Genomic DNA, 26,892 nt, shown 5'->3' on the forward strand with positions numbered 1-26,892 from the left:
CTTCTATTTGATTTTAATTATTTCCTTTTGAGCTTCAATTTTTCTAGCTTTGGTTTTAGATTTAGTTTTATGAGTTGATAAATATTAAACAAAACAATGAACAACTCAAATGCTGAGAAGAACATACGAGTACAAAGAAGAAAATATCTGCATATCAAAAATGAGTTGTACAGAATGTTATCTCAAAATTACTACTAAAATCAACTATATATGTATTCTTACTTATATACAAGATTATATCTACCCTCTAGCTGTACATATTCTACTTAACTAACTAGACAATAACCATTTAACAAAATCTGTTACATGACTAACTTCCAACTAACTAAGTCACTGCACCAGTTTCATCACTCCCCCTCAAGCTGGCAGGTGTAAATACATTCAGAATGCCCAGCTTGGATACTAAGTATTCATGTTGTGATCTAAATAATCCTTTTGTCATAATGTCTGCTTGTTGCTCCTGTGTTGCTAAGTACAATGGTCTGATCAGTCCCTTTTGAATCTTCTCTCTTATAAAATAGCAGTCTATTTCAATATGTTTGGTCCATTCATAGTATACTGGATTTGCTGCTATTTGTAAAGCAGTTTTACTATCACAAAAAACATCTATTGGCATTTCCAGTTCTTCTCCAAGTTCCTTGAATAATGTTGCAAGCCAAACCAACTCTGAAACAATAGAAGCCATGCTCATATATTCTGATTCTGCTGAACTCCTAGAAATGGTTACTTGCTTCTTAGATCTCCATGATATCAGGGACTCTCCATGCTTAATTAGAAACCCTGTTACAGATCTTCTTGTGTTTGGGCATGCTGCCCAGTCTGCATCACAATATGCTGTCAGTTTGTTTTCTTCCTTGCTGCTCATCAATATTCCCATAGCTGGTCGTCTCTTTACATATCTAACAACCTTAATAACTTCTTCCATATGTGACTTCTTCAGATTTTGCAAGAATTGAGTCAATGTTTGAACAACAAAGCTAATATCTGGCCTTGTCATTGTTAAGTACAACAGTCTTCCAATTAACCTTTGATATGAACCTATGTCTGTCAATATGGGATCATTTGCAACTCCATCTGCCTCATCCACTTCTATTGTAGTTAGTTTCATATTAGGATCTAATGGTGTCCATGATGGTTTGGCACCAGTTAGTCCCAACTCTTCTATCATCTCTAGAGCATACTTTCTCTGGTTCATCAAGATTCCTTTGGATGATCTGCTAAACTCAATCCCTAGGAAAAATCTCAAAGTGCCTAAATTTTTAATCTTGAACTTAGCATGTAGTTCCTCCTTAGTTTGTTCAATCATCCTTAAATCATTACCAACTACTAGCATATCATCTACATATATCAACACAACTACAATATGCCCATTGTGTCTTTTGGTAAATAAGAAATGATCCAGAGTGCTTTGTATGAAACCAGAATCTACCAATGCTTATAGAGATTTGACTAGCCTACAAACCATTCCTGATTTCTCCCCCTGGCTAGCAAAACCCTCAGGCAATGTCATATACACCTCATCAAATAAGTCACCTTGCAAAAAGGCATTATAGACATCTAGTTGATGGATATGCCATCCAGAAGTTGCAGCAATAGATAACACACTTCTGACAGTGACAATCTTAACAACAGGTGAGAAGGTATCTTGGTAATCCAGACCAGCTTTCTGATTATACCCCTTTGCCACCAATCTAGCCTTATACCTCTCTATATCACCATTGGCCTTGAATTTCATCTTACTTACCCATTTGCACCCAATAGGAACCTCCATGTATGATTATCTTCAAGGGCCTTTATCTTCTCCTGCATTGCCTGGATCCAATTGGGGTCTTTACATGCCTCATGATAAGTTTGAGGCTCAATAATACAAGAAAAGGCTTTGATATAAGATTGATACTGAGTGGACAAGTTGCTAAACTCAATGTGTGAGATAATGGGTAAGGAGTAGATGCAGTAGCAACATTTGTGATGAAATCATTCATCTAAGAAAGAAGCTTCCTTGGTTTGGTGGAATGTCTAACATCTCTTGGTGAAATAGTATGTTCAATAGGCTTAACTACAGATGGATCAGTGTTGACTGGAGAAGTAACTGGAACAACAACATCAGTAGTATCTATAAAATTATCTAAGAACATGGGGAGAGATATAAGTTGAGTGTTAAAGGGAAAAATATCTTTATTGAAAGCCACATCTCTGGAAACAAAGAAGGAATGAGTATCCAAATTATAAAGAACATAACCCTTAGACACATCTGAGTAACCCATATGGACTGCAACCACAATTTTTGCTGTAAATTTATCTCCAGTTGGCAAAATCTTAGCATAACATAAGCAACCATTGGTCCTAAAATGATCACATGCACCTTTGCATCCATGAAATATTTCAAAAGGTGTTTTTCCAGTCAAAGCTACGGAAGATAGTCCATTCATCAGATAAACAACTCCTAATACACAATGGCCCCAAAATTTCAATGGTATAGATCCCTGAAACCTGACTGCTCTAGCCAATTCCAAAATGTATCTATGTTTCCTTTCCACTACCCCATTTTGTTGTGGGGTATAAACACAAGATTTTTGATAAATAATACCATGACTGTTGAATAGGTTGGCACATTCAAGGTTAACAAATTATGTCCCATTATCTGATCTCACCATTTTTACTGTCTTGCCAAATTGAGCTAAATTCAGTTTGAGCAAATCTTTCAAAACCACTACAATATCACTCTTGTGTTTTAACAAGAAAATCCAAGTCATACGAGAGTAATCATCCACAACGGTTAGAAACATTTTATTTCCATCAAAAGTAAGTACATGAAATGGTCCCCATACATCCAAATGCAACAAATAAAAAACTGAAGTAGATATACTATGACTGTCAGAAAAAGGGATCCTAGTTTGTTTAGCAAGTGGACAAACATTACAAGAGTCAAGAACTCTTTTACATTCATCATGAGTAAGATTGAATAACTGTTGCATTGCCCCAACAGATGCATGGCCCATTCTCTTATGCCAAAGTAAAATATTTATATTGTTCTTCCTAGCTAACAGTCCCTTAATTGGATGCTTCTTAGTAGTTGCTGAATCTTTGTGCTTTAACAAGTAAAGTCCCTCATTCTCCTCACCAATCTCCAACACCTTCCCACTTGAGAGGTCCTGAAATACACATAAGTTAGGGAAAAAAATGACTGAGCATTGCAACTCCTTAGTAATCCTAGATACAGATAGTAGATTGTATCTAAAATTTGGAATATGCAAGACATTACTCAATGGTTTACCATCCATGATCTCACAGTTGCCAATGTGAGAAATATCTACTGTACCTCTATTAGGTAGATACACATTTTTATCTGTAACATTAATGGGCTCAGTATACAACATCCCTTTATGTGCAATCATATGATTACTAGCACTAGTATCAACTATCCATTCTTCCTTAAAGTCATTCAACTCAGGGGTATAGACATTACTTGCACGAGGAACATCTACTATATGAGAAGTAAAAAACTTACCTCCCATGTTGGCTGAATCAGACAATTTCCTGAACTTTCACCAACAATGTCCCTGTCTAGAATTCTTTGAAATTGATTAAAATGATATGGATTATCCATGTGATGCATCATCTGACTGTATTGATTGTGTGAGTAACTGGCAGTTGTCTTTCCGTTGTCCCAATCCTCAGAATATCTCCCAGGTATGCCACTCTTTCAATTAGAATCAGACGTTATTACACCTTTCTCTTTGTATGATGCATCTCTAGAATTATGAACACAAGCAGATCTAGACTGTCCTGGATCAGAATTTGTTCTTCCATCTTCAATCTTCACATTATAAGCTTGGTTCCTAGGAGTAGGATCCCCTCCTCTAGGATCTCTTCCTCTCGAATTTGCAGCAGTAGAATTCCCAAATTTCTTCCTAAACTTAAAATCTTGTGGATAGCCAATCAATTTGTAACAATTATCCCTAGTGTGGCCCATTATGTTGCAGTAATCACACTGAACATTCCAGTTCTTTTTGAACTTGTGAGGGTGAGAATTACGTCCAGATATCATTGCAGCAATATCCATGTTCATCATTAGACCAACAACATGAGCCATATTCCTTTGACTTTCTCTTTCAATCATCATGGAATAAGCTTGATTAACAGAGGGAAGAAGAATTAACATCAAAATTTGACCTCGAGCCTGCTCATAAGATTCATTAAGTCCCATTAAAAACTGCAAAAGCTTTTGCCCTAGTCATAAACTCCCCAAAATCTCTGTTTTTTAACAAGCACATCTAGAAAAATGGAGCTAGACAATCAAATTATGCCCAGAGTAAACGCAAACGAGTAAAATACTCAGAGATATTACTTGTTCCTTGAACCATCGTTGCGATCTCCCTGTGTAATTGAAAGATCCTCGATCCATCAGCCTTATTGAATCGCTCTTTGAGATCTCTCCAAACAGCACCAGCATCAGAAGAATACATAACACCACTCAATAACTCTTTCAAAACAGAGTTCATGATCCATGAAAGGACAATCGCATTGCAGCGTTCCCATAGATCAGTGAGATTTGGACCAAAACCTTCTTTTCTGCATTTTCCATCGATCAGACCCAACTTTTTTCTTCCAAGTATGGCAATCCGCATCGATCGACTCCAAATAGAATAATTTTCTGATCCAGTCAATTGAATAGAGATCAAAACCACTCCAGAAGTATCTGATGAACTGAGATACAGAGGATGATTATGACCTAATTTCTCCGGCAATTCATTATCTACTAGAATCGCCATAACTCTTCCTTACAAACTCTCGAAAAACCACTATTAATGGCTGAAAAGCTCTGATACCATATTAAACGAAGCAATGAACAACTCAAATGTTGAGAAGAACATACGAGTATAGAGAAGAAAATATTTGCATATCAGAAATGAGTTGTACAAAATGTTATCTCAAAATTACTACTAAAATCAACTATGTATTCTTACTTACATACAAGATTATATCTACCCTCTAGCTGTACATATTATATTTAACTAACTAGTACAATAACCATTTAACAAAATCTGTTACATAACTAACTTCCAACTAACTAAGTCACTGCACCAGTTTCATCAATAAAGTTTAAATCTGAGAAGATACAAATTAAAAAAAAGGGAACCATGCTTTTTTTCTTAATTGTTCTTCGAGCTTCAATTTTTTCCGTCCGATTTCTATATTTTTTGGCCGAACAAATTTACCAAACTTTGATATTAGATTGAGTTTTATGTATTGATCTATAATAGTAGAAATGAGGCTTGAATCTGAGAAAACACAAATATAGCTTACCATTAATTGGAAAACTCTTATTCCCTGGAAAGAATTAACCGGCATGTCCAATGATGACAGTTGCAGAATTATGATAATCTTTATAACCTCCTTAGTTTGTTCTAGGCTTGAACCTGTCCACACTTAGAGAGTAAATATAGGGTAATCTTTTTAACCTCTTAATTACACAATAAATAAATAAATAATGGAGTAGTTCCTTCCATGGCATGTTGGCTACTGAAGCTTTCACTAATTCCACCTTTAAGGTTCTAAACAATCGAGTCACTAAATCTGCAAGTAGGTAGTAGTTTTAATAACGTCTTCCACATAATTTTTGGGTCATTCATATAATCTCTAAATATATTGTACTGTTAAAATCTGCCATATTTAGATGTAGCATCTTTTTGATATTTGTTTATGTAACTACAAGTGGTTTTACCTGGCAGTGCAGTGTCGATGATGCCTTACGAATTTATACAGAAAAATTTATACATATTATCCTTTTCTGGAACATAAAACTAATATGTGAAGCAATAGTTCTGTTGATTGGCATGTAAATGACAAATGCACGATATTCTCAATCATGTAAGTTTTCCTGCTTTTCGAAACATGAGTGAGAAATATGCATCATGTTATTATGATGTAACACCTTCTAAGAAATTCTTTTGCTTTTTTCAGGAAAGCCTCTAAAAGAGCTACCAGCTATTTTTAGAGGCTACAATCTTCAGTAAGTATTTTTGCCAAAACATAACAAGCAATGAATTTAGATGAAGAGGAAGCCAAGACTACTATGTGAATACATATATATGCTTCAGAGGACAGAATATAATACTAAGAGAGAATATTTGTGGCCAGAGAAACTAATGGGAGATAATCACAAAAGTTAAAAATTGCATCTGCTGAAAGTAATCTAGATTCAGAAGATGGTCTCTTTGGTGTCATTGAAGTAATAGCTACTTTTTTGCTACTTATTCGTGTATATGAATTTCAGTTGTCCTGCATTCATCTAGGTTCAGTGCAGTAGTTTGCTCTTACGAACTCATTAAGCTAAATTGTTAGGCCCGCGCAGCACGGGCAAAGAATCATCTAGTTTGTTTAATAAAAATGGGCCTGGCCTATCTTTAACCTTTTTTTAAAAAAAAAAAAGTAATAGAGAGGAGTTAGGACTAGGGTGTTCGTGGTTCAGTTTGAATTGGTTATTGATTAAAATCAAAACCAAACCACTCTAGTTGATTTTTTAAATTTGGGTTTTTAAATTTCTAAGATCAAACCAAAAAAATAATTGTCGATTTGGTTATTGTTGGTTTGGTTCAGTTTGGTTTGGGTTTTCTGGTTTTTTGGGTTTGAAAGTAACAAATATTTTGAGGTCATATCTATCTTGATAGACACAAACACCTAATACATGAACAATCTACACAAAAGTTATTGTTGGGTCATTTAAACAATTAAACAATACTAGAGTTATCATTACACGAACAAAGTGTTTCAATTAAAAAAAAGTGTTACTATCTTATGTGAGATTTGATAGGTAAAGATTAAAGTAATAAATTTTGATTGACTTGAACTCAAGATTGTAATAGTTGGACGAAAATTTAAGTGTTAAGCTTGAGAAAATTGTAAAGTTAATTAAAATTTAACAAAATATTTATATTTTATTTATGAATAATATCTAAATAATTATAAAATTTATATGTCTAATTTATCCTTTCGATTTGGATTTTTGCAGTTGGTTTTCAATAAACCAAAACCAAACCAAATATTATTGGTTTTCAAAATTTAAAACTTAATCAAATCAAATATAAATTTTTTTAATCGATTTGATTCAAATTGCGATTCCATTTAATTTTTTAATCATAACTATGAATCGCCCAAATAGGAGTGTCGGGTTCAAAGTTCACATAGTCACAATCTTTGCTAGGTAGGAGATTTTTAGATGCAATTTGAATTTGGTCGAACTTCGATTCAGATAAATCAAAAAAAATAAAGAGGGTGGAGCTACTACTAACTAGTAACTACCGCATAAGAATCAAAATTCACCATCGACATGAGGCAAAGAAGAACGACGAGGGAAGATCCATAACTGAATGATATAGCAATGGGTTTGAAAATTGGAGGGAGAATTGAAAAAGTGAACGGCAGAGAACTAACTTACAGTGAGTTCGCCGAGAGATATATGTCCCAAAACCAACCTGTGGTTCTTACAGGACTTATGGACGATTGGAGGGCTTGCAAAGATTGGGTTTCACCTAATGGAAAACCCAATCTTCACTTTTTCTCTACCCATTTTGGGAAATCTGAAGTTCAGGTAAGATATTACTTCTTTGACCCAATTAGTTAAATCCCCTAATTCGTTTTTTTTTTTTTTTAGGTTTTTGGGTTTGTGGTCAATTACTGGTGATTTGCAGGTTGCAGATTGTGGGACTAGAGAGTTCACTGATCAGAAGAGAATAGAAATGACTGTTTCTGAATTTGTTGATCATTGGCTTCGTGATTGTGCTGGTGGTGGCGGGTCTTTATTGTATTTGAAGGACTGGCATTTTGTAAAGGTATCAACTTTGGGTCCGCTAAAATGTGAAAAATAGCTAAATTCAATGTTGTGATGCTTGTGAATATATTTTTTTGTATTAGAACTCTTTCTTGAAGGAAGACTAGCTATATGGATGCAATTGATATATGTGCTACTGATCATTGATCTCGTAAAGTTTGTTCTACTCCTGCTGTGAAGTAGTGGAATACTACTGATTTATTCTTGGAAAGAACAATGGTGTCTAAATAAAAAGATTTGTCCTTTCAGACTACGATGAAACTTGTTAAGTGATATCAGCACACGTAAAGTAGAATGTAGAGTGTTTGAAATAATAGTTTATGGATAGTTATTATCTATGATCCCAACAATCAAAGCCGATATAGGAATATAGCATATTGTCTGACCCCCACACTTAACATATTGTGGAGGGACTCTATTTTTAAGAAGCTTTTACTAGGTCCATTGCTTACATAAATTTTGTGTTATACCCTCTGTGATAATGTTTGTTTCAGGATTTAATTAAGCTGATAAATCTCTTTTTAAGCATATTAGCAGAAAAGTGTAGGTAGCTTGTTGATTTTCTCATAGATGTACACTTTGTGTATACTTGTTCAGTTTTTTTTTTTTGAGAAGGATACGTGCTCAGTTTTGTTTCCGTGACATTATATATTGGGATACACTCATGTAACATAAGATGAAAAACGTACTCCATAGAACTGAATGAGTAGATTACATATTAAATTGTAATTTTTAATCATAATGGGGAGATTAGGTGTTACATTTTTTTAATTCGCAAGGTTGCACTGGCACCGTAAGTTGGATTTGAAATGTATACTCCATCTTTTCTTTGGTCTGTCTTTCAAAAGTTGCCGCTTGCTCCAGCCTTCTTTTTTCCATCCTATCAAAAAATTCTTAGCCTGTTTCTCTTGCTAATTTTGAAATTCAAACCTTTTTAGGAATATCCAGAGTATATTGCATACAGAACTCCCATGGACTTTTCAGATGACTGGCTGAATTTCTATCTTGACAAATTTCGTATGCATAATGATCCTGATACATATAGTGAGAGAAATGAAATAAGTTGCTCTGACTATCGTTTTGTATACATGGGATCAAAAGGTCTGACCATTGTCGTGGTAATTTCTTTCTTGTAAGACACGGTTGTTATTTTCCATGGTTCTAGCAATAAATTAGTTTGTTTTTAATCAAATATCTAGTACTTTTGAGAAGTTTTTTAACTTTTGAAATGGATGTAGGAACATGGACACCTCTTCATGCCGATGTATTCAGGTCATACAGTTGGTCTGCAAATGTCTGTGGAAAAAAACAGTGGTATTTTCTGCCTCCAAGTCAACATCACTTGGTTTTTGACAGGTGTAGTACATTCTTTTGGTATCCATGGACTTTCCTCGGACTATTTTTCTTTTCCTGCCAACATTTTCCATAAACTTTGGTTTGGAAAAAATTGTCTGAGTGACTGAGAAAGAAATGTGTGCTGCTGAACCCTGAAAGTTCTGATGTCAAGGTCCAAGCAGATGCGCCATATCAACGCAAACATGTATCTCAAAAGAAGTTTGCACATATTTTATGTTGGTTTTACATATATTCACAATCTTCTATAGACAGATGTCACAGAACATTAACATAGGAACATCAAACACGTGTGAATAACTATCAGTTTCCTAGATCAATGCATTACAAAATGATGTAAAACTCAAATCTTCACATTTATGTGTTTTCCCTTTCATACTGTTATTTATAACTATTAACTTGTAATGACACTTATGATTGGTTTAAAGCGATAAAGTTTCCCTGTATTGCTTTAAGTAAATTACTTTAATAGGGAAAATGATGTTAGTGGAACAAACAATGCTTGCTATCTTCGGTGAGTTCACATAATTTATACTCTTTGTTTACTCAGGAATATGAAAAGTTCCGTATATGACATCTTTGCTGACGTTTCTCAATCAAAATTTCCTGGATTTGAAAAGGTAATTTGCTAGTTACTTTTTCCATGAAGTATGTCTCTCTGGCAATTTTTCCTTGGGATTTAAGTGTTCTTTCGGCTTTTTAGTGTTTAGTTTTTGACTTCCATCATGAGTTCAGGCTATCTGGTGGGAGTGCACCCAAGAGGAAAATGAAGTAATCTTCGTTCCCAGTGGATGGTATCATCAAGTTCATAATCTGGTATTGCTGCTTTAATCAAATGTGTCTTATTTGTTATGGCCTATGTTTCTTCATATAGTATAAATTATCTACAGCTTTTCATTCAACTGAAAAACTTGAGTAGTTTACCTTGTATTAGATCCTAACTTCCTCCTTTTACTACACTGCTTACTGCTTAGTGCCATCTATAAAGCTGACCTATGGCTTATGTGGTTATAGTGCTAAAATTGAAACAAGTACCGCTGCAATTTGCTCTCTTGGAAGGTTTTACTCTTGAGTTCCATAAAAGGATCTAATAGTGAGGCGGTTACTGTCCTAATTACATCCATCACATATTAGATGAGAATGAATCGCTTAGTTTCTGATGAAATATCTTCTACGTATACTGGACATAAGTGTTTAACACGGACAGGTCATATATATTTCTGTAAGAGGATCCATTGTTAACTTGGATCTGTTTCTCATAACAATTGACAGTAGATTCTGGTAAAAGAAGGATCATTTTAATTGTTCGTATATGGCTGTTGTAAGGAAGATAGGATCAATCTTTGCATGTAATTAAGCTGAAAATTGCATTTGAGATACAACTTTCTCGTATTTATTTCAAGGATCTAGGGCCTGTATTTCTGCTAAATCAAAGTATGTTAAACGAATTGCAGGAGGATACCATATCCATAAATCATAACTGGTTCAATGGATATAATTTATCTTGGGTGGTAAGTAAAGTTGCTATAAAATGCTTGCTTACTAGCCTTTTACATGAATATAGTTATTATCTTTTCCTCAGAAACTAATCATATCTGTATAAGTGATATTAGTGGGATTTGCTTTTAAAAGATTACAATGAGGCTAGTGAATACATTGAAGACCTCAAGGGATGCAATGACTTTGAGGAGCTTTGCCAACGAAATCTTGCCGCTAATACAGGTCTGCCCTTGATCAAAAGTTCTAGTATGTTTAGCGAGATAATGGTGGGGTCCTGGGGGATGTACAGCATTGTGTAACGAACTTACAATTGTGGCTTAGCCTAGTCTTCTAACATGACTGTTTGTTTTGGGCTTTGTTATCTTTTGTTGAAATTCTTTGTGAGTTCACTTAAAGAAGGGAGAACAGTAATCATCTGATTGATGGCGCCAGCATCTTGACAATCCGGCTATTTTTTCCTTTTCTTTTGTAGGCATGAATTTCTACGACTTCTTCATCTTCATTGTGCGCTTTGCCTTTGGAAATGTAGTCCTACTACATACATTTGCCAAGGTAAAGAACGAAACAAATCGGAAACCATCAAAAGCACTGCAGCATATATGTTTTAACCTCGAATCAATAAGAAGTACCGCTGTGAAAATGAAACCCATAAATACAGGGGACAGACAAGGTGTTTTACTTGACTTGAGGAAAAACTTGGAGGATCACTCGTTTATAGAGCTCTGTGCAGCTGTTGGAAAAACATATGAACTGATATATGACACAGATGAGATGACCCCCACATTATTGCAGTGTACAGACTTGATGTGTACTAGTTTTGTTAGATCTCAAGTTCAGAGTTCTGAAGACCTAGTTGCCTTTATCGATGATGCTTTGACAAAATTAGGTGGTGCTTTTTCTCGTTAGGAATATCTGTATACATATATGAAATAACAAGTTCATGTTCTTCGCATATCGATAGAGGACACCACGCTGATACTCAAGGAGTACATCAGGTTTATCATCACCCTCTTTTACATGTTAGTGTTTCCACAAAGTGATGGCACTGTGCCAGTATGCCTTCTCAAATTAAGCGAAAACCTTTATTTTTGTTCCATATTAACTAAATTTTTTAGCTTTTTTCATTATTCAAAATAATTGAATTGTTCTAAGTTCAAAATGGATATTTGAGTTTTTTTTTCATATTTGTCCTTTCATTTATTAAAGTTTTATATTTACTACTAGGAGCTACATTACACTACTTATAAACTTATATTTATGATTTCACAAAGCGCAATAGGGGAAATTATGTTCTTGAATATTTTTCTTTTAATATGCATGCATTACCTTACATATTCAGTTAATACGGAATAATAGATGGAGTATCTCTGATAATATGATTTGACTATTGTTTTTTTCTTAAATGCTTGAACATGTTGGAGAATTAAATATTCCTGCGTTTTACTTAAATTAGTCATGGTCTGTACTTTGAAAATTGTACATCTACCCACTTTGGAACAGTTTGTTTGAACTTAGGCTTGCCTAACTGTTGACAAATGTTTGAAGTTTTGTATGATCGAAGTTCAGTCTAATGTTCATTTTTATATGAGAAAAGGCATAAATTCACCTTTGAAGTTGTACCGAAAAGTCAGTTACATACTTAAACTATTGAGGTGACCCATTACACACTTATACTATTCAAAAGTGAATTTAATACAACTCTCAAAGCTGACATGGAAATAAGATTAAATAAAAAATAAATAAGGCGCGTTTGAGTAGAAAAAAAGGCAATTTTTTCCCACCCCCACCCTTCTCCTTCAGGTTACCCTACCTTTCTTCTTCCTCCATTTTTTTTTCTTATCACAAACACTCTTTTTGCTATGGCTAATGTGAATTTCATGATAAATTTCCAAGAGAAAAATAAAAAACAACATTGCGGGATAGAAATTCGATTGTGAAGTTGTTCGATTGATTAGGCTCATTGTTCGAAAAAATTTCTGGTGAGACATCTAAAATTGATCAATCCTTACTATTTTCACATCAAATTCATCAAATCAAGCACAGATTATTCAATTTATTTTTGTATTTTTTTGTTGATTGTGAGCATTTGCAATAAGAAAATTTTCAGATCTTGCTTTTTTTGTGTAAAAAGTTTTTGGGTTTTTGAACAAAATTTAATTTTTAAATGTATATTCATAGATCTTTCTTTTCTCTCAGAAAAATCATCTTTAGATTTTCTTTAAAATCAGTAATAGTAAATCGAGCACTAGTTTTTCAATTGTCTGACTAAAATCTTTGCAAACAAATATTGCAAGTTTTCATAATTCTCCTCTTTGAGCTTGAATGAAATTTGTATATTGTGATAATTTTTTGTGGTGGGTTTGGTGATGGGTGAAAAATTAGTGGTTGTATGACTTTTAATTTTGATAATGACAATGAAACTCGTGATTTTGATGTGGATGGTGAATTTATGGTTATGATTGTGATGAATTTCAATGATAGTGATATGGTTCTGATGGTGAATTTAGTTAAATTTATGATGTTCGTTATCGATTTTTTATGATGGCAATGATTGTGGAAAGATTCCGGTGATAAATTTGATTATGGGTGGTGAAATCTATGGTGGTGGAGAAGTGAAATAGCATCAATGGTAGTGATTTAATGGTGGGTTTGATGGTGAATGGGGAAGAAGAAATTGAGTGGCATTGGGTTTTTTTTAAAAAAAATTGGCGTAATTATTGATGTGGCAGTGACATGGTGATGATGTGGCGCGAGTGTGAAACACTCTCTCATCACGTGACTGGTTGTATGTGCGTCAGAGTTTAAATAAATTCACTTTTAAGTAATTCAGGTGTGTAATAGATCATCACAATAGTATAAACATGTAACTGACTTTTCGTAACAAGTTCAGAAGGAAATTTATGCCTTTCCTTCATATATTGTTGAAGTTCGTTCGACAAAAATGATTGACTGCGGCTACATATAACTTAAGTACTTTAAGGCATATAATCTCAAATACTGCATGATCCACAAAGTATGACGTTCTTCAGCTTACCTAAAAATTGACTTAAGATTTTTTAAACAAAGACAAGAACCAAATCCCTGCTACAAGTTTTGCCTTTTTAAATATTTTCTTGATAAAAACCATGTTCTTGATTAGTGAACTTGGATTGTCTTCATTTATTGGATGCTTTTGTTGGGTTGACTAGGCCTCTAACTTCTCTTATAATCATAATAAAAAAATCAGTCTTTTGTTGGATTTTTTTTATTATTATTATAATGCCTGGGAAGGTTAATAACTTAAGACTTATGCCAGTTATATTGTATTCTTCCCATGCTTCCCACATGCAATATCTACATTAACGTTACTATCAACATTATCTCACTAGAAAAAAATATTTGAAAATATGAAGTTTTCTTGCTGTCTGTATCTGTAATCTCACTGGCACAGAATAAGACAGATACATTGGGTAATTGAGTTTCCCAACATACTAGTTAGCACCGTGAAGTCTCAAATTTAATTTTCTATTCAAGTCTTGATTCAGAGTTACTAGGTAGCTATGCTGGTGGTGGAGATATTATGTACCTCGTAAAATTAGTTGAGAGGTGTACAAAAGTTGATCCAAACATCTTGGACTTTAAATTTCCAAGTTCCAATGGTAGGTGTGGTGGTTCAATTTTTCTACTTACAATTTCCATCAATTGACAAAAAATAAACATAGATATAGATTGTAAATCAATACTATCAACTTCTCACCAAAATATTTACATCAGCTCATGATGGTCAAATAAGTAACTTTGGAGCAAACTAGGTTTTTTGTTATATATGAAAGAATCATAGAAATGACCCAAACCTTCTATATCCTAGGTCAAAATAGGGACACAAAAGACCAAAAAATTAAAAATAGGACACTCTACAAGACCAAAATGAAATTAATTGCACTCTTTTTTTCTTTTCCAACTATGGACACCTTGAATTTCTTCCTGGACCACCATAGTAAAAATAATTACCCCAAACATTATTTTTTCCAGCTCTAATATCATAGCAATTTGGATGGTCAGCTAATAGATGAAGATTTGACAAAGGAATCAAGTTATTATCCCAATCAACAACTTGCAAATTTCTAAAATAAGAAGCTTTTCCAAATCCTTCATCAGCAAAATGTCCACTTCCCATTTGTGTTGAAGTGTGATATCCCATTGATCTTGAGTTCACTACTTCACCTCCAAATTGTACCATGCTTGCATGTCCTCTTAAATGGCTAAACAAGAAATCTGGCCAGTATCCAACTAATAGACCCGACCCGAATTCTAGCCACCAGTGTCCATGCTTTGGATCCTACACACAAGACAAATTAATTAGTTGGTCTACTTATCAAATTATTTAAAAGATAATTACATGTAGCCGTTTAAAAAAGAGGCTGCAGAAGTAGGAATAATGACACTGAAAATAACATTGTTTACGTAAAGTAGAGACCTTGAAACAAATTCACGAATATCATTAATGTCTACTAGAGGAGCAAGTCGCTTATAGAATGTCGCTGACTATTTTTGGCGTAATAAGTGTAGAGGAGAGGGAACCGAGTCTTGGAGAGCTTTATAAGGCCAACCACTACATAGTCTGTTGACAGAGAAAGCTCGAAGAGCTTCCCTTCATTCATTACTACGTAAAGGTCTCTCAAGTCTTCGAGTCAGTAGTGTAGTATAAGTGGAGCCGAAAGACAAAAATGAAATACCACTACTATTAATGTTATTTTATTTATTCCGTAAATCGGATGTGCGACACCGCCCCTTAGGACCTAAAAATATTATCTGCTCCAACATATATTAAAATACAAAGACCAAAAAAAAAAAAAATATGCAAAACAAGAGTCCAAAAGAAAGAAGTGTGGAAACAAGAAATGTAGTAGTTCCAAAATATTAAACTGTTATACCTAAAAGTTGTTAGATGTCAGCTAGCAAGAAAATAGAATATTAAATTGAAGATGCAAAATGTAAAGTTGACTCAGCAATGTTTAGAGAATCTTGCAATTTACTATTCTTAAATATTGTATTTTAAAAAATAAAATAAAAATTTTTTGTAAGGAATATAATATAATATATATTACTATTACGTTTTTGTCAGCTCACCAAAAATGTCCTATACGCATGCCTAAAAGAAAAAGGGAAAACGTACTAAACATTTTTTGGTGGGTGGGGAAGTGCAAAACAGCTAAAATACTTTTTAACCTTTTTTTATTAGATTATAAAAAAAAAGAATAAAAAAATATAAATATTATAGGAAAGAGAAATTAAATATTACCTTCCATATCATTATGCCAATATCAAATTGTCTACCATTAACAGATGATCTTGGAGATATTGCAGCTCCCATAGCAATCCTATTGTTTATTTGAACAAAACCTGAGCATAATAAGTTGTAACATCCTGTAGCTTGGTATGCATCTGTCTGCGTTCCGAAATTACATTATAAAATTTAAATTTTATACACTGACATGTGACACGTGAGATACGAAGAAAAATTGAAATGCTTACCGTCCAATAAGTAAAGAACCTAGGATAGTTGTCTCCATATAATTCCGGGCTGACCTGAATATGAACATGGGACATAATTAATATTTACTATAGTTGAAAATTTATGTTGACTAATAAAAGAATAATATTAGTTGTTATTGTGGTATACGGATGTTAGTTTGTTATGACAACTAAATTAGTCGATATTTCACTTTCAAAATTAATCATTTGTAGTGCTGGTGATTGTTACAGCTTAGCAGCAATAATGATTTCTTTTTTAACGGGTAAATGAAAAGACTAAAGTAGGTTCAAATTGCACTTAAAGCAATGTAAAAAAAAATAGAAAATTTTCGATTGGTGGAAGGACAAACAAATAGTTTAGACATGTATTTTACCTGAAAAAAATTAGTCAAAATAAAAACTCGTTGAAAATTAATTAACAAAAAAGATCAGTCTAATTTTTAACAAGAAAATGTTAGTATGATTTAATTTTTTAAAGAAGGAAGAATATTTATATGGACAAAGACATAAAAATGACAAAAGAAAAATATTGGTGATTTTTGTTAATTGTCTAAAAATCGAGCAAAATTATTTGGTACATATATTGGTGAAACATAATAAGTACTCAATATGAATTAGTTGAAATGTACTTAAGTTATCCCCAAAAGGCAATTCTCTTCTTATGAGTCCATTTCAAAAAAAATAAAATTAGTCATCTTAAGTTAAAGATACATTAAATATATTAAAATATTTTTTAATCTCATGGTCTTAAGAAAGCTGAACAAACAAAATTGAATTGAAGGGTAGTTTTTGGGTTAAGTTAGACTCGAGTGTCGTATTTTTAGGAAGGAAAGTAGTAAAATAATGTACATAGGACTTGAAAATTTATTTGCTTGTGAATGTGTGCATACCTGCCAACCAGCTTCAATGGTATTAAGGTCATTACCAAATGTGCCAGAAATGACCCATAGTTGTGACAGACTGAATTCATATTGATCTGTAACTCTTGGTGTCCATACATTAATGCTTGCTTTTGCTCCATAATATTGTTCTCCATTCACAAATGCTACTGCATGCTGCCATACACCACACATATTATTTTTTTTCATTTTCACCTTTAGACATATTGTACATTAACATTGTAATGTCTTCATCCTACTTTGCTTTTACAAGCAATCTCTGTTCCTTCTTGAATATGACATCTTTGACTCGCTTGACTCTATTTAACAAAAAAAAAAAAAAAAGAGTTACCTCATGATCATTGCTCAATGTGTCATGTCTTACACCTCTTCTAATTTTTCTACCAAATCTTCTTAATGAATTACTTCTCAATACATCTTTCTCTGTTGTTCTCCTAATAGGAACAGTTCCTTCTGGGCATGATTCTCCAGAAACTGACCAAAGTTGTAAACTTTCTTCCATTACATTCATTGAGTCATTAGCTTTAGGCCTCTTTGGAGGTTCCTACATTGCATAAAAAGATAAATACACATCAAAAAAGTTGTTCTTCTAACTCTGTTTATAACTTAAAAAGTCAAAAAAAAAAAAAAAAAAAACTTTGAACAAATTACCAATGGCTTCATTCCTTTAAGCTGAGGATGATCAAAAGCTGGTTGAAGATGAGATAAAATACAATCTATTAAATCCCCATCTGGACTCTGCATCACAAAAAAATCAATATTTTTTCTTACAAGCTTTGACAATCTTGAAAAGAAACAGAGAATTTGAAAGAAGATAGATGCCTTAATCGTTTTGACGGGACGCTTGTTGATTTTCTTGAGATAACCCTTTATTTTCTTGAGTTTCAACAATTCTTCCTTTGGCCGGAATGTTTGATTTGCTTGGAGAGTACTATGCTCAGACAAAACAGTACTAAATGAAGAAGAAATAACAAGGAAAACAACAAATTTGAAAATGATTGAAGAAGTAGTCATGATTTTGGAATGTCTTTTTCTGATTGTTTCTTCTGTTAATATTTGTTGTATGTTTGTATGTATTGAAGTTGTCTTCTACTGTAATGAGAAGCAACACAACAAGATGATTTATTCCAGAATTTTGTCCATGGAAGAAACAATTGTTGATCTTCCATATACTAAAAAAAAACAAGAAAAAGAGTGCAAGACAAGAAGAAAGATTCAAAGAGTAAGTTAAAACACGGTTACACACACAACATTTTTCAAGATTCAATTTTTTTTTTGATAGAGAAAAACAATTCTATTTGTATAGATTTTTTTTATGTTTGTGTGAGTTTCTTTGGTTTTGTGTACTGACACGCAGGCTGAATTTTTGTATTAAAATAGACAAGTAGGGGGGTGGGGTGAGGGGTTAATTAAGTGTTAACCCCACTTACTGTATTGCTAGTCAAAAGTAAGGGCCAATTCTTTATTCTAATAGCTGTGTTACAGAGTTCCAGGCACTCAAAAGATACTGATTAAATATTAACAAACTGAGATTTTGGTGTTTCAGCAGATTTGTTATATATTCTGTCCCAATTTATGTGGTTTTTTTTTTAATTTTGAAATTACGTTAATATTTTAAATTAAAATTTAGATATTCAAAATAATATAAATTGTAATTTGTTATGTTAATATAATTAAAAAATTATAAAATATTTGTCAAGATTTACCTAATTTGAATTTAAAAAAACGAAAAGTACCAAATAAATTACGACCAGAGAATTGTATTTTATATTCTTTCTTCCCTTTTATTTTTCTGTGGGGAAAGGGGAATCATTACTACTGTTGCTTCACTTGGTTTTCAAGAAAGAAATGGATTAATGATGGGGTCATTGGGTTTGGAGGTTGAGAATTAAGATAGAAGGTTAGTTGACAGTTGAGCGTTTTTTCGCTATACTATGAGATAGGATTGGTGGTAGTACATGAACCTTCATTTTTATTGGTATTAACATTATTCTCGTAGTTTCTTGTTCTTCGATTGAATTGTCACCCGTATTTTTCGTACTTCAAGATTGATCAATCGTGTTTTATGTGTTTTGATTATCGCTGCATTACCGTTCTTTTCTCTATATATTGTGTGTTGCTCCCATTTCACGCTATTCTTTTTAAAATTTACTTTTATTTTTTTTTAAAAAAGACACTTTCAATTTTGAAAAATATATAAATTAGTTTAGTTATTTATTTAAGAAAAAAATACGCTGTCTGAAAAGACAACCTACCATGTACTATAAGTAACAGTAATGAATAACAAGAATTTAAGCACATCGTCAGAAATTGTTGGATCAATTTCTATTCTGCAAAAAATTGGGGTCGCTTTCTAATGGACCAAATTTTGCATTCAATGTACAAACGTAATTATGATCAGCATTTAATACATGTAAACTAAAATAAGAAAAAAATACCAACACAATAAAACACAGTGAAGAAGGAAAATATTTTGTTATCGTAAAATGATTTGTAGTCACATAAATATCTAAGATTTAGATAATAAATTCCACAATTATCATTTTTAAATTTTAAAAAAATGTTAAACCAAATGATGTTACATAAATTGAGACAAAAATGATATTTATTTAGTGTAGTAATGTGTATGTTCGCAATGTGCAAGGTTCTTGTTTGTTTCGTAGGTTGTCAGCAAACTATGTTTTTGTCCCATTTTAACAAATTTATTATTGTGCAGTAAACAAGGTATAATGTTTTAGTATGATATATCACTTGTCAACCTGCTCTTGCTTTGAGAACACTAAGCACCAAAATGGTTTAACTAAAAAAAATGTTTTTAACTTCTTTTGATGACTGATTAGATATTTGCAACGTTACGTTGTCTGAAAATTTTCAGATATTTGAATGCCCAAATAGCTGAAAATAAGGCTATGCAAATCTATGTTGATTGGATTTTTTTAAAAAAAATCGTTTATATGTACCTTTCAATATATCTTAAGTTATTTTTTTTACGGATCTCTAATACAAATATGACAAATATTTTCTAAAATTGGTTTGTGTAATGCTATGTTACTTGGTCTCTTCAATAATGTTATCATGTACTAAATTCACTAATAATATACAATCCTAGGGTCCTACCATTGATTTTTAATCAATACATGATAAAGTGCATTTACGCACTCAACTTTTCAAAGTCTCAAATTTGGCCCCAGGCACTTTCGATTGTTTTTTTTCTCTTTCATATCAAAATTGACTTGAGAAACTCATGAGCAGTGATGCTAGTTATTCCATTAGGCTTAATCAATCTTGACTAATTAATGAACATTTGAATTATTTTCCTTTTTTAACGTGGGACTTAATTAAAGTTCAAAATTCATATATAGACTGAAAATTGATTTAAAGGTTGAGGAACAGTGGGACCACCTTATTTTAAAAATTAGCATGTTAGAGTGTACACTTTGTAATTACGTACGTATAATTATAAAACTTTGGTTTACCTAAATATTATAGACTTTTAGTACTTTTTTGGAATTTGTTTAATTTTGGGAATCATATAAAAGTTCCAATCATGTAGAAAAAACTCATTGCATTTAAAACGAATAAATTGGATATCAGAAAAGGGATTTATTTCATTTCATCATTATAGAAGTTGAAATATTGTAAATTATTTGTCAGTCTACTGTTGAACTTTTTTCCTTCACTTTATGCATGTTGTTAATAAATAATTTCTGAAATATGAAAAGTTATTAATAGTAACAAACAAAATGTTTCATTCAACCAAGGAAAAAATGAAATTGCTAAGTAATAGATAAATCTGACCAGATGGTTGGGACAGTGATAGTCCCATAAGGAAGTGAAAAAAGTAAACATGTTTTCTTTTAAGCCAAAAAAAAGAAAAAAAGGCAAAAAAATAAAAATAAAGATAGGGCATCTGGACTTTATTTTATGGAAGACATTCACATAAAATAAATTCCTATAGAATTAGCAGTTACTAATTATTTATTTAGAAAATTAATTTAACACGTCAAATGACTTTCTACATTTGATATCGAAAGCCTTTGAATTGACTTAAAAGTTGGTCAGATATACTTTCAACTCATTTTTCGCTTTTGAGAGTGTTTGACAAAGTTAGAAATAACTTAAAATAAGTTTAAAATGACTTTAAAAAAAATAAAAATCAAAGTAGGATTCCCCCGGATCCGGCTCCCCTCCATTACCCCTTCCCTCCATTTCGTCAAGTGCACGTCTAGATTAGAGACATGTGTCATATTTAAAGTTTAAAGGTCAAGATTATATCATATGAACAAATATCATAACCATAGGTAAGTCAACTAATTTTAGAAAACTACTCTCCAAATTTGGTAAGAATTACAATATATTTCATACAAAATTTGATATTTATTAATATCTTTAATTTCATCTTATATTTTTAATTTACAATTTAATATTTAAATATAAAAATATAATATGAAATTAATGATTATAACTCAAAAGTCACTCAACTATTGATATTTTACTTAGAAAATCACTCAACTATTGATATTTCACTTAAAAAGTCATCCAATCAATTTAAATATTTTTTTTTCATTAAATTTTGTAGAAATCTAATTTTATTTTAAACTATTTTTATAAGAAATAAGAAGATGTCTATTTTATTTATCTTACTAATCCACTCCAATTATTTAATTATATTTTTTTTTGAAAAATGTACTGTAGCAATAGACAAAAAAAAATCATTTTCCGTTATAGCAATTGTTTAGTAGAATTAAATAAGCTGAAAAATGATTCAAAAAAGGAGAACATTGAAATTGATCAGAAGTAATTAAGATGTAATAAAAAACAATAGCAATCTTTTATCATTTAAAAATAATTGGTTTAAAACTAAAAAAATTACAATTTAATATTTAAATACAAAAATATAATATGAAATTAATGATATTAATAAATATCAAATTTTGTATAGAATATATTGTAATCCTTATCAAATTTGGAGAGTAGTTTTTTAAAATTAGTTGACTAAACTATGGTTATGATATTTGTTAATATAATAAAATATTTACCTTTAAACTTTAAATATGACACTTGTCTCTAATCTAGACATGCACTTGACGAAATGGAGGGAAGGGGTAATGGAGGAGAGCCGGATCCGACTCCCCCTACTTTTTATTTTATTTAAATTTGACTTTTTATTTTTTTTACTTAAAAAATACTATTTTCTAGCTAATCCAAACGGACTCTAATAGAGACTCCTTTTATTTAACTAAGTCGAACAAACTCTTGTTGATCAGTAAAAATAACTTACACTCCAACATCTTAAAAAAATTCTAAGGACTTCTAAAATATTGTATGCTTACTAATTATGTGACATTATTTGACTGAATATGTAGTTTAAGAAGGAAAAAAATAGTAACCTTTAAAAGTTATAATCTAAAGCAAGTCGTTGATAATTGTGTAACTATTAATCATATTACTGAGACATCTTTTGAGGACAAACTACTAACTAGAAAGGAATAAATGTTTTAGTTGTTAGATCCTAGCCATCTGCCTAAAAGGTCAATTATTATTTTAATCAAGTGCCTTATCATAATTCATAACCCTAATTAGGCTTCATGATGATCAAACATTATTACTCCTTCTGTCCCTAATTACTTGTCTACTTTTGAATTGAAACACGTATTAAGATAACAATTATTGATATAGTGAGTTTACCATTTTACCCCTATTAATTATGAAGTGGATGAATTAAAAATTTAATATTTTCAAAAAGTTCTACCTTTTTCAAAGTAATTAATTGAGGGTATTAATAGAATTTTTTTTTTGTCATTTCTTGATTTGTCAAAATAGACAAGTAATTAGGGACAACTATAAAAGAAAAAGTGGACAAGTAATTAGGGACAGAGGGAGTATGTCTAAGTTTTGTTGGCATTAATCTTTTGGGGAAGAAGACAATATAATTTATTTACTTTATTTTTTAAGAAAAAAGATGAAAAAAGTGAGTTAAGGAAGATGATTGGCATTTGCAAGAGTGCACTAAAGAGGTGATGATGATGATAGTTTAAAGAGGCAATGCATATACTGTGGGGGCAATTGAGATAGCATGTGGTATGCCACTATTTGGTATAGGAGCACAAAGTTATGGAGGACATACTTTTCACACTTTAACATCTTTATGGGGTTTTGGGGCACTTGCTGCTTCCCACTTCACCCTTTTTTAAATCACTTCTTTTCACAATCAAATTAAAATAAAGAAAAGAGAGACCCATCCACACCCCTGCCAGCTTGGCTGCTAGGTGTGTGGGGGAGTGAGAGATCAGGTAGTGTCAGTGACATAATTCAAGTTTAATTTTTAAGATACTTGGTATTAGATTATGTAGCGAATTTTTATTACATAAATTTAAAGTATTGAATTCAGATAAATTTTAAATAGTGATGATGTATTTGCCTCTAGATTGAGGAAGGAGGAACTTTTGACTTTTGTGTGTTAGAAGGGAGAATATAGGTTTTTGTTATGAAATGTCACCTCTCAAATTTCAAACTTGTAATTGCTGAGATTTTAAGCCATCTTTTTAGAGGACAATTATCATCATTTCACAACTTTTATAAAGTTGCATGCCCTGTATAAGATTCCCCACTCACATTGCCTTCATATTATTCTTTATTTCTTTAAGGCTTAATTATTTATTTAACAAGTTGTTCAAATTTCATGACTCATGAGCATTGGTCTATATCTTCTTAGAAATTGTGCATGCAGTAAGCTTTATTCACAAAATTATATATACAATGTGAGTTTGCTAATTGCAAGTGGTGAGGCATATCCTCAAAGGTTTTCAAAGTTAATTAGAGGTAGCTGGCTAAGCTACACTTAATTAAACATTTTCTTTTTCTCTTTTTTTTTTTTTTTTTTAACTAGCTCTTTCTAGGAAAGGCCTACATGAATATAGGAACAAAGAGTTTTGATACACTGTTGAGCCAAGTTTAACGTGTGCGGTGTGGTTATACAGGCACGGCAACAAAATAACTTTCGACGGCAATAAATAAATACAGTACTAAAGTCTTTATCGGCATTAGTTAAAGTGTCATTAGATTCAATGTCGCTAAAGGTTTTAGGGACATATACAAAGAGTGTTAATTACCACTAAAAATATATATATAGCGACAATTGAGCTATAGCCGTTAATTAATTGCCGTTAAAAATCATCGAGGGGAGGAGATAAATTTCTTTGTTATGCAAGTTTGGTCAAACTTAATAATTTTGATTCAAATATTATATTTGTCTTAAACAATTTATTTAGTACACATTTGGCCATGGCTTCAATTTTACTTTTTTAAAAAATATAAAATTAGAATCGAAAATGAAATTGTGTTTGGTTATACTTTTAGCAATAAATATTTAAAATAATATTTATATTTGAATATACTTAAATATTAGTATATTAAAGTAAAAAAAGTTTTTTTTTTTTTTTTGTGATAGAAGTGGCATTAGAAGTGAGGAAAGGACAAAGAGAGGGTAAAAGTAAAGTATGGTGAATTAATTAGTTATAGCTATGAATAAGTTATATTATATGTTGCCTTACCTCTTTATGCATGAGTGAGTGAGTTGTTTGCCAGAAAAATAATAAAGCGGCTGGCACTAACACCAGCAATATTCATTGGTATCTAGGAGAGGTTTGTTATCTTATTAGGATTGTTAAAATTAAGTATAGCGCTTTTTATTTGTATTTATTTTTGTGGAGAATTTTTAATTTTTAATAAAATGTTGCTAGGGTGGTCTGAATATAAATTCACCGATGTATGAAATGACTCGTTGAGGTATGAACCAGAAAATAAAATCTATTTTGATCTTGTAACGAATTTATCTATTTATAAATTAAAAATCAAAACCAACCAAATGCAAAATCAATCAAGGGTTTCCGTTGTTTAACATAATCGGGCCCTGGACTGAAATAATATCATTTTGGGCCTTCAATTTAATCTGTTAAAAAAGGACTCACGGAATCTTTGGGCTTTATATAACTCTCTAAAGCCCAAATGTTTAGATCCATTTTTAGATAACTGTTACATTTAAAATCTTATATCAGAGGCAGAACTAAAACTATGCCAAAGTACTGTAAACTCATTTTTCGAATATATGTACTTGTTTTATAGATTTATTTAAGAAATAAAATTATATTTTTACTATCCGTCATAACTTTTGACAAGATAAAAATGTATTTGATCGTCCAAATATATTCATAGAAGTGTTCAGCCGACAAAAAAAATTGTACCTTACAAATTATGAATATTAATTAAACGATAACTTAGATTAGTAATAACTAATTTTAAATAGGGAAGGAGTCAAAAATGCCCTTAAACTATGTGAAAAGAATAAAAATGCCCTTACCATCAATACTTTGACCCAAAAATATCCTTGCAGTTAATACTTTGATCTAGAAATGCCCTTATAGTTACAAAATGGGTCAAAAATGCCTTTTTTGAATAATTTTTTTTTTAAATCACATCTTCTTCCTATTTATAATATTATTAAAGAACAATATTCTTGTTTTCTTTCTTCTAACAAATAAAAATGTAAGAATTTTTTTTCTCTTCTTAATCTCATTTTATCAATAAAATAGAATAACTTCATGTACTATTTCTACAGATTATATAAGATAATAGTATATCCATCATTGATTTATATTATATAACGATAAAAAATAATGATAATAAAATAAGAAATATTTTCATTTTTTATTTTTTCTGAATCGAAGTAAGATAAACAGTTGCTAATTTTAAAAAATATTATTAGAAAAAGAATGTGTTAAAGAGAAAATAATGATATATTTATTTGGAATATGAGCATTTTTTACCCATTAAATAACAATAAGAGCATTTTTGGATCAAAGTATTGACGGCAAGGACATTTTTGGACCAAACTACAAATGGAGGGCATTTTTGTTCCTTTCGCATAGTCTAAGAGCATTTTTGAACCAAGGTATCGATGATAAGGACATTTTTGAGCCAAATTATAAACGGATGACATTTTATTCCTTTAACATAGTTTAAGGGCATTTTTGACCCTTTTCCCTTTTAAATATACTACTTATATTTTATGTATATATAATAAATTATTCAAAAACTAATAAACGATTTAATAAAAGCTATTAAATTCAATCTCTACTAATAATGTAACCAATTGTTCCACGTGTGACGTTTTCCAAGTGACAAGAACACCCTTCTTAATATTTCATAAACTCATCCAAACAGAATAAGCTGGCAAAAAACAACATGAGTAGCTACGTGTCACCATCGAAGGAGGTGGTGCAATGAATGTAGTTGGACCTCTCTTAATTAAAAGTTTCGGATTTGAGTTTGGATATAATTTTTTTTTAATAAGAAGTGTTTCTATTTAAATGTAGCCCTACGTAGTGTGAATACAAAATAGTCGAACTTTAATATAGATATTGTAATCCATACTAACAAAAAAGAGTAGCTACGTGTCGGGCCTTTTGTCCATATGTTTTCTTTTTCTTTTGTCCATTCAAGTCTTTTCTCACTTTTTTCCAAACATTTCCTGCAAAGAACCTTCATACTTTATTCTACTTTAAAGATATTTGTATGCATAGTCCATAGACATCTTTAGCTAATTTATAACATTTGTCAAACTATACTTTTGTCACATCATATTTTTTACTCCTTTTGAACACTTCGTTCCTCACGCCCAAACTTTACACCGCACTTTTTTTTTTTTTTTTTTTTTTCCGTGGTTTCCGGGCGTCGCTTTGCGAACCCGACTAGCTGTACCCACCGGGTCCCGCTGTTTCAAGGCGGGTCCACCAC

General features: G+C 31.6%; 2 protein-coding genes across 4 annotated transcripts; one reads left to right on the top strand and one right to left on the bottom strand.

Annotated features, from left to right (window-relative positions):
• The first annotated feature begins 7,344 nt into the window (after window positions 1-7,344).
• LOC125831151 (uncharacterized) lies at window positions 7,345-11,607 on the top strand. Of its 3 annotated transcripts, none has more exons than XM_049510333.1 (9): window positions 7,345-7,591; window positions 7,692-7,832; window positions 8,770-8,963; window positions 9,044-9,187; window positions 9,735-9,804; window positions 9,920-10,000; window positions 10,639-10,695; window positions 10,798-10,906; window positions 11,157-11,607. In XM_049510333.1, exons 1-9 carry the CDS (start codon window positions 7,382-7,384, stop codon window positions 11,588-11,590), a joined length of 1,440 nt encoding a protein of 479 aa, XP_049366290.1. In that variant the 5' UTR covers window positions 7,345-7,381; the 3' UTR covers window positions 11,591-11,607. The 3 variants fall into 3 exon arrangements, with proteins under 3 accessions (XP_049366290.1, XP_049366291.1, XP_049366292.1); XM_049510334.1 differs by having other exon boundaries at window positions 8,770-8,932; window positions 9,070-9,187; XM_049510335.1 differs by having other exon boundaries at window positions 7,351-7,591; window positions 7,655-7,832.
• A 2,784-nt stretch (window positions 11,608-14,391) lies between these two features.
• Window positions 14,392-18,356, bottom strand: LOC125831662 (uncharacterized). The gene is made up of 7 exons (XM_049510834.1): window positions 17,920-18,356; window positions 17,749-17,835; window positions 17,429-17,641; window positions 17,089-17,253; window positions 16,199-16,252; window positions 15,966-16,112; window positions 14,392-15,002 (listed from the first exon to the last, which is right to left on the bottom strand). Exons 1-7 carry the CDS (start codon window positions 18,109-18,111, stop codon window positions 14,625-14,627), a joined length of 1,236 nt encoding a protein of 411 aa, XP_049366791.1. The 5' UTR covers window positions 18,112-18,356; the 3' UTR covers window positions 14,392-14,624.
• Window positions 18,357-26,892: the final 8,536 nt, after the last annotated feature.

The sequence above is a fragment of the Solanum verrucosum genome, unplaced genomic scaffold (genome assembly GCF_900185275.1).
Source record: "Solanum verrucosum unplaced genomic scaffold, falcon-dt-bn FXZP01000049.1, whole genome shotgun sequence".
In the NCBI taxonomy this organism is placed as follows: Eukaryota; Viridiplantae; Streptophyta; class Magnoliopsida; order Solanales; family Solanaceae; genus Solanum; species Solanum verrucosum.

Bases quoted from the DNA above. Each gene is read 5' to 3' on its own strand.
- LOC125831151 (XM_049510333.1), top strand. From the start codon at position 7,382: ATGGGTTTGAAAATTGGAGGGAGAATTGAAAAAGTGAACGGCAGAGAA. The intron at 7,592-7,691 runs GTAAGATATTAC...GGTGATTTGCAG, and splicing joins TTGGGAAATCTGAAGTTCAG to GTTGCAGATTGTGGGACTAG. The intron at 9,805-9,919 runs GTAATTTGCTAG...TCATGAGTTCAG, and splicing joins AATTTCCTGGATTTGAAAAG to GCTATCTGGTGGGAGTGCAC.
- LOC125831662 (XM_049510834.1), bottom strand. From the start codon at position 18,111: ATGACTACTTCTTCAATCATTTTCAAATTTGTTGTTTTCCTTGTTATT. The intron at 17,836-17,919 runs GCATCTATCTTC...TTTGTGATGCAG, and splicing joins GTCCCGTCAAAACGATTAAG to AGTCCAGATGGGGATTTAAT. The intron at 16,113-16,198 runs GTAAGCATTTCA...TTCGGAACGCAG, and splicing joins GGTTCTTTACTTATTGGACG to ACAGATGCATACCAAGCTAC.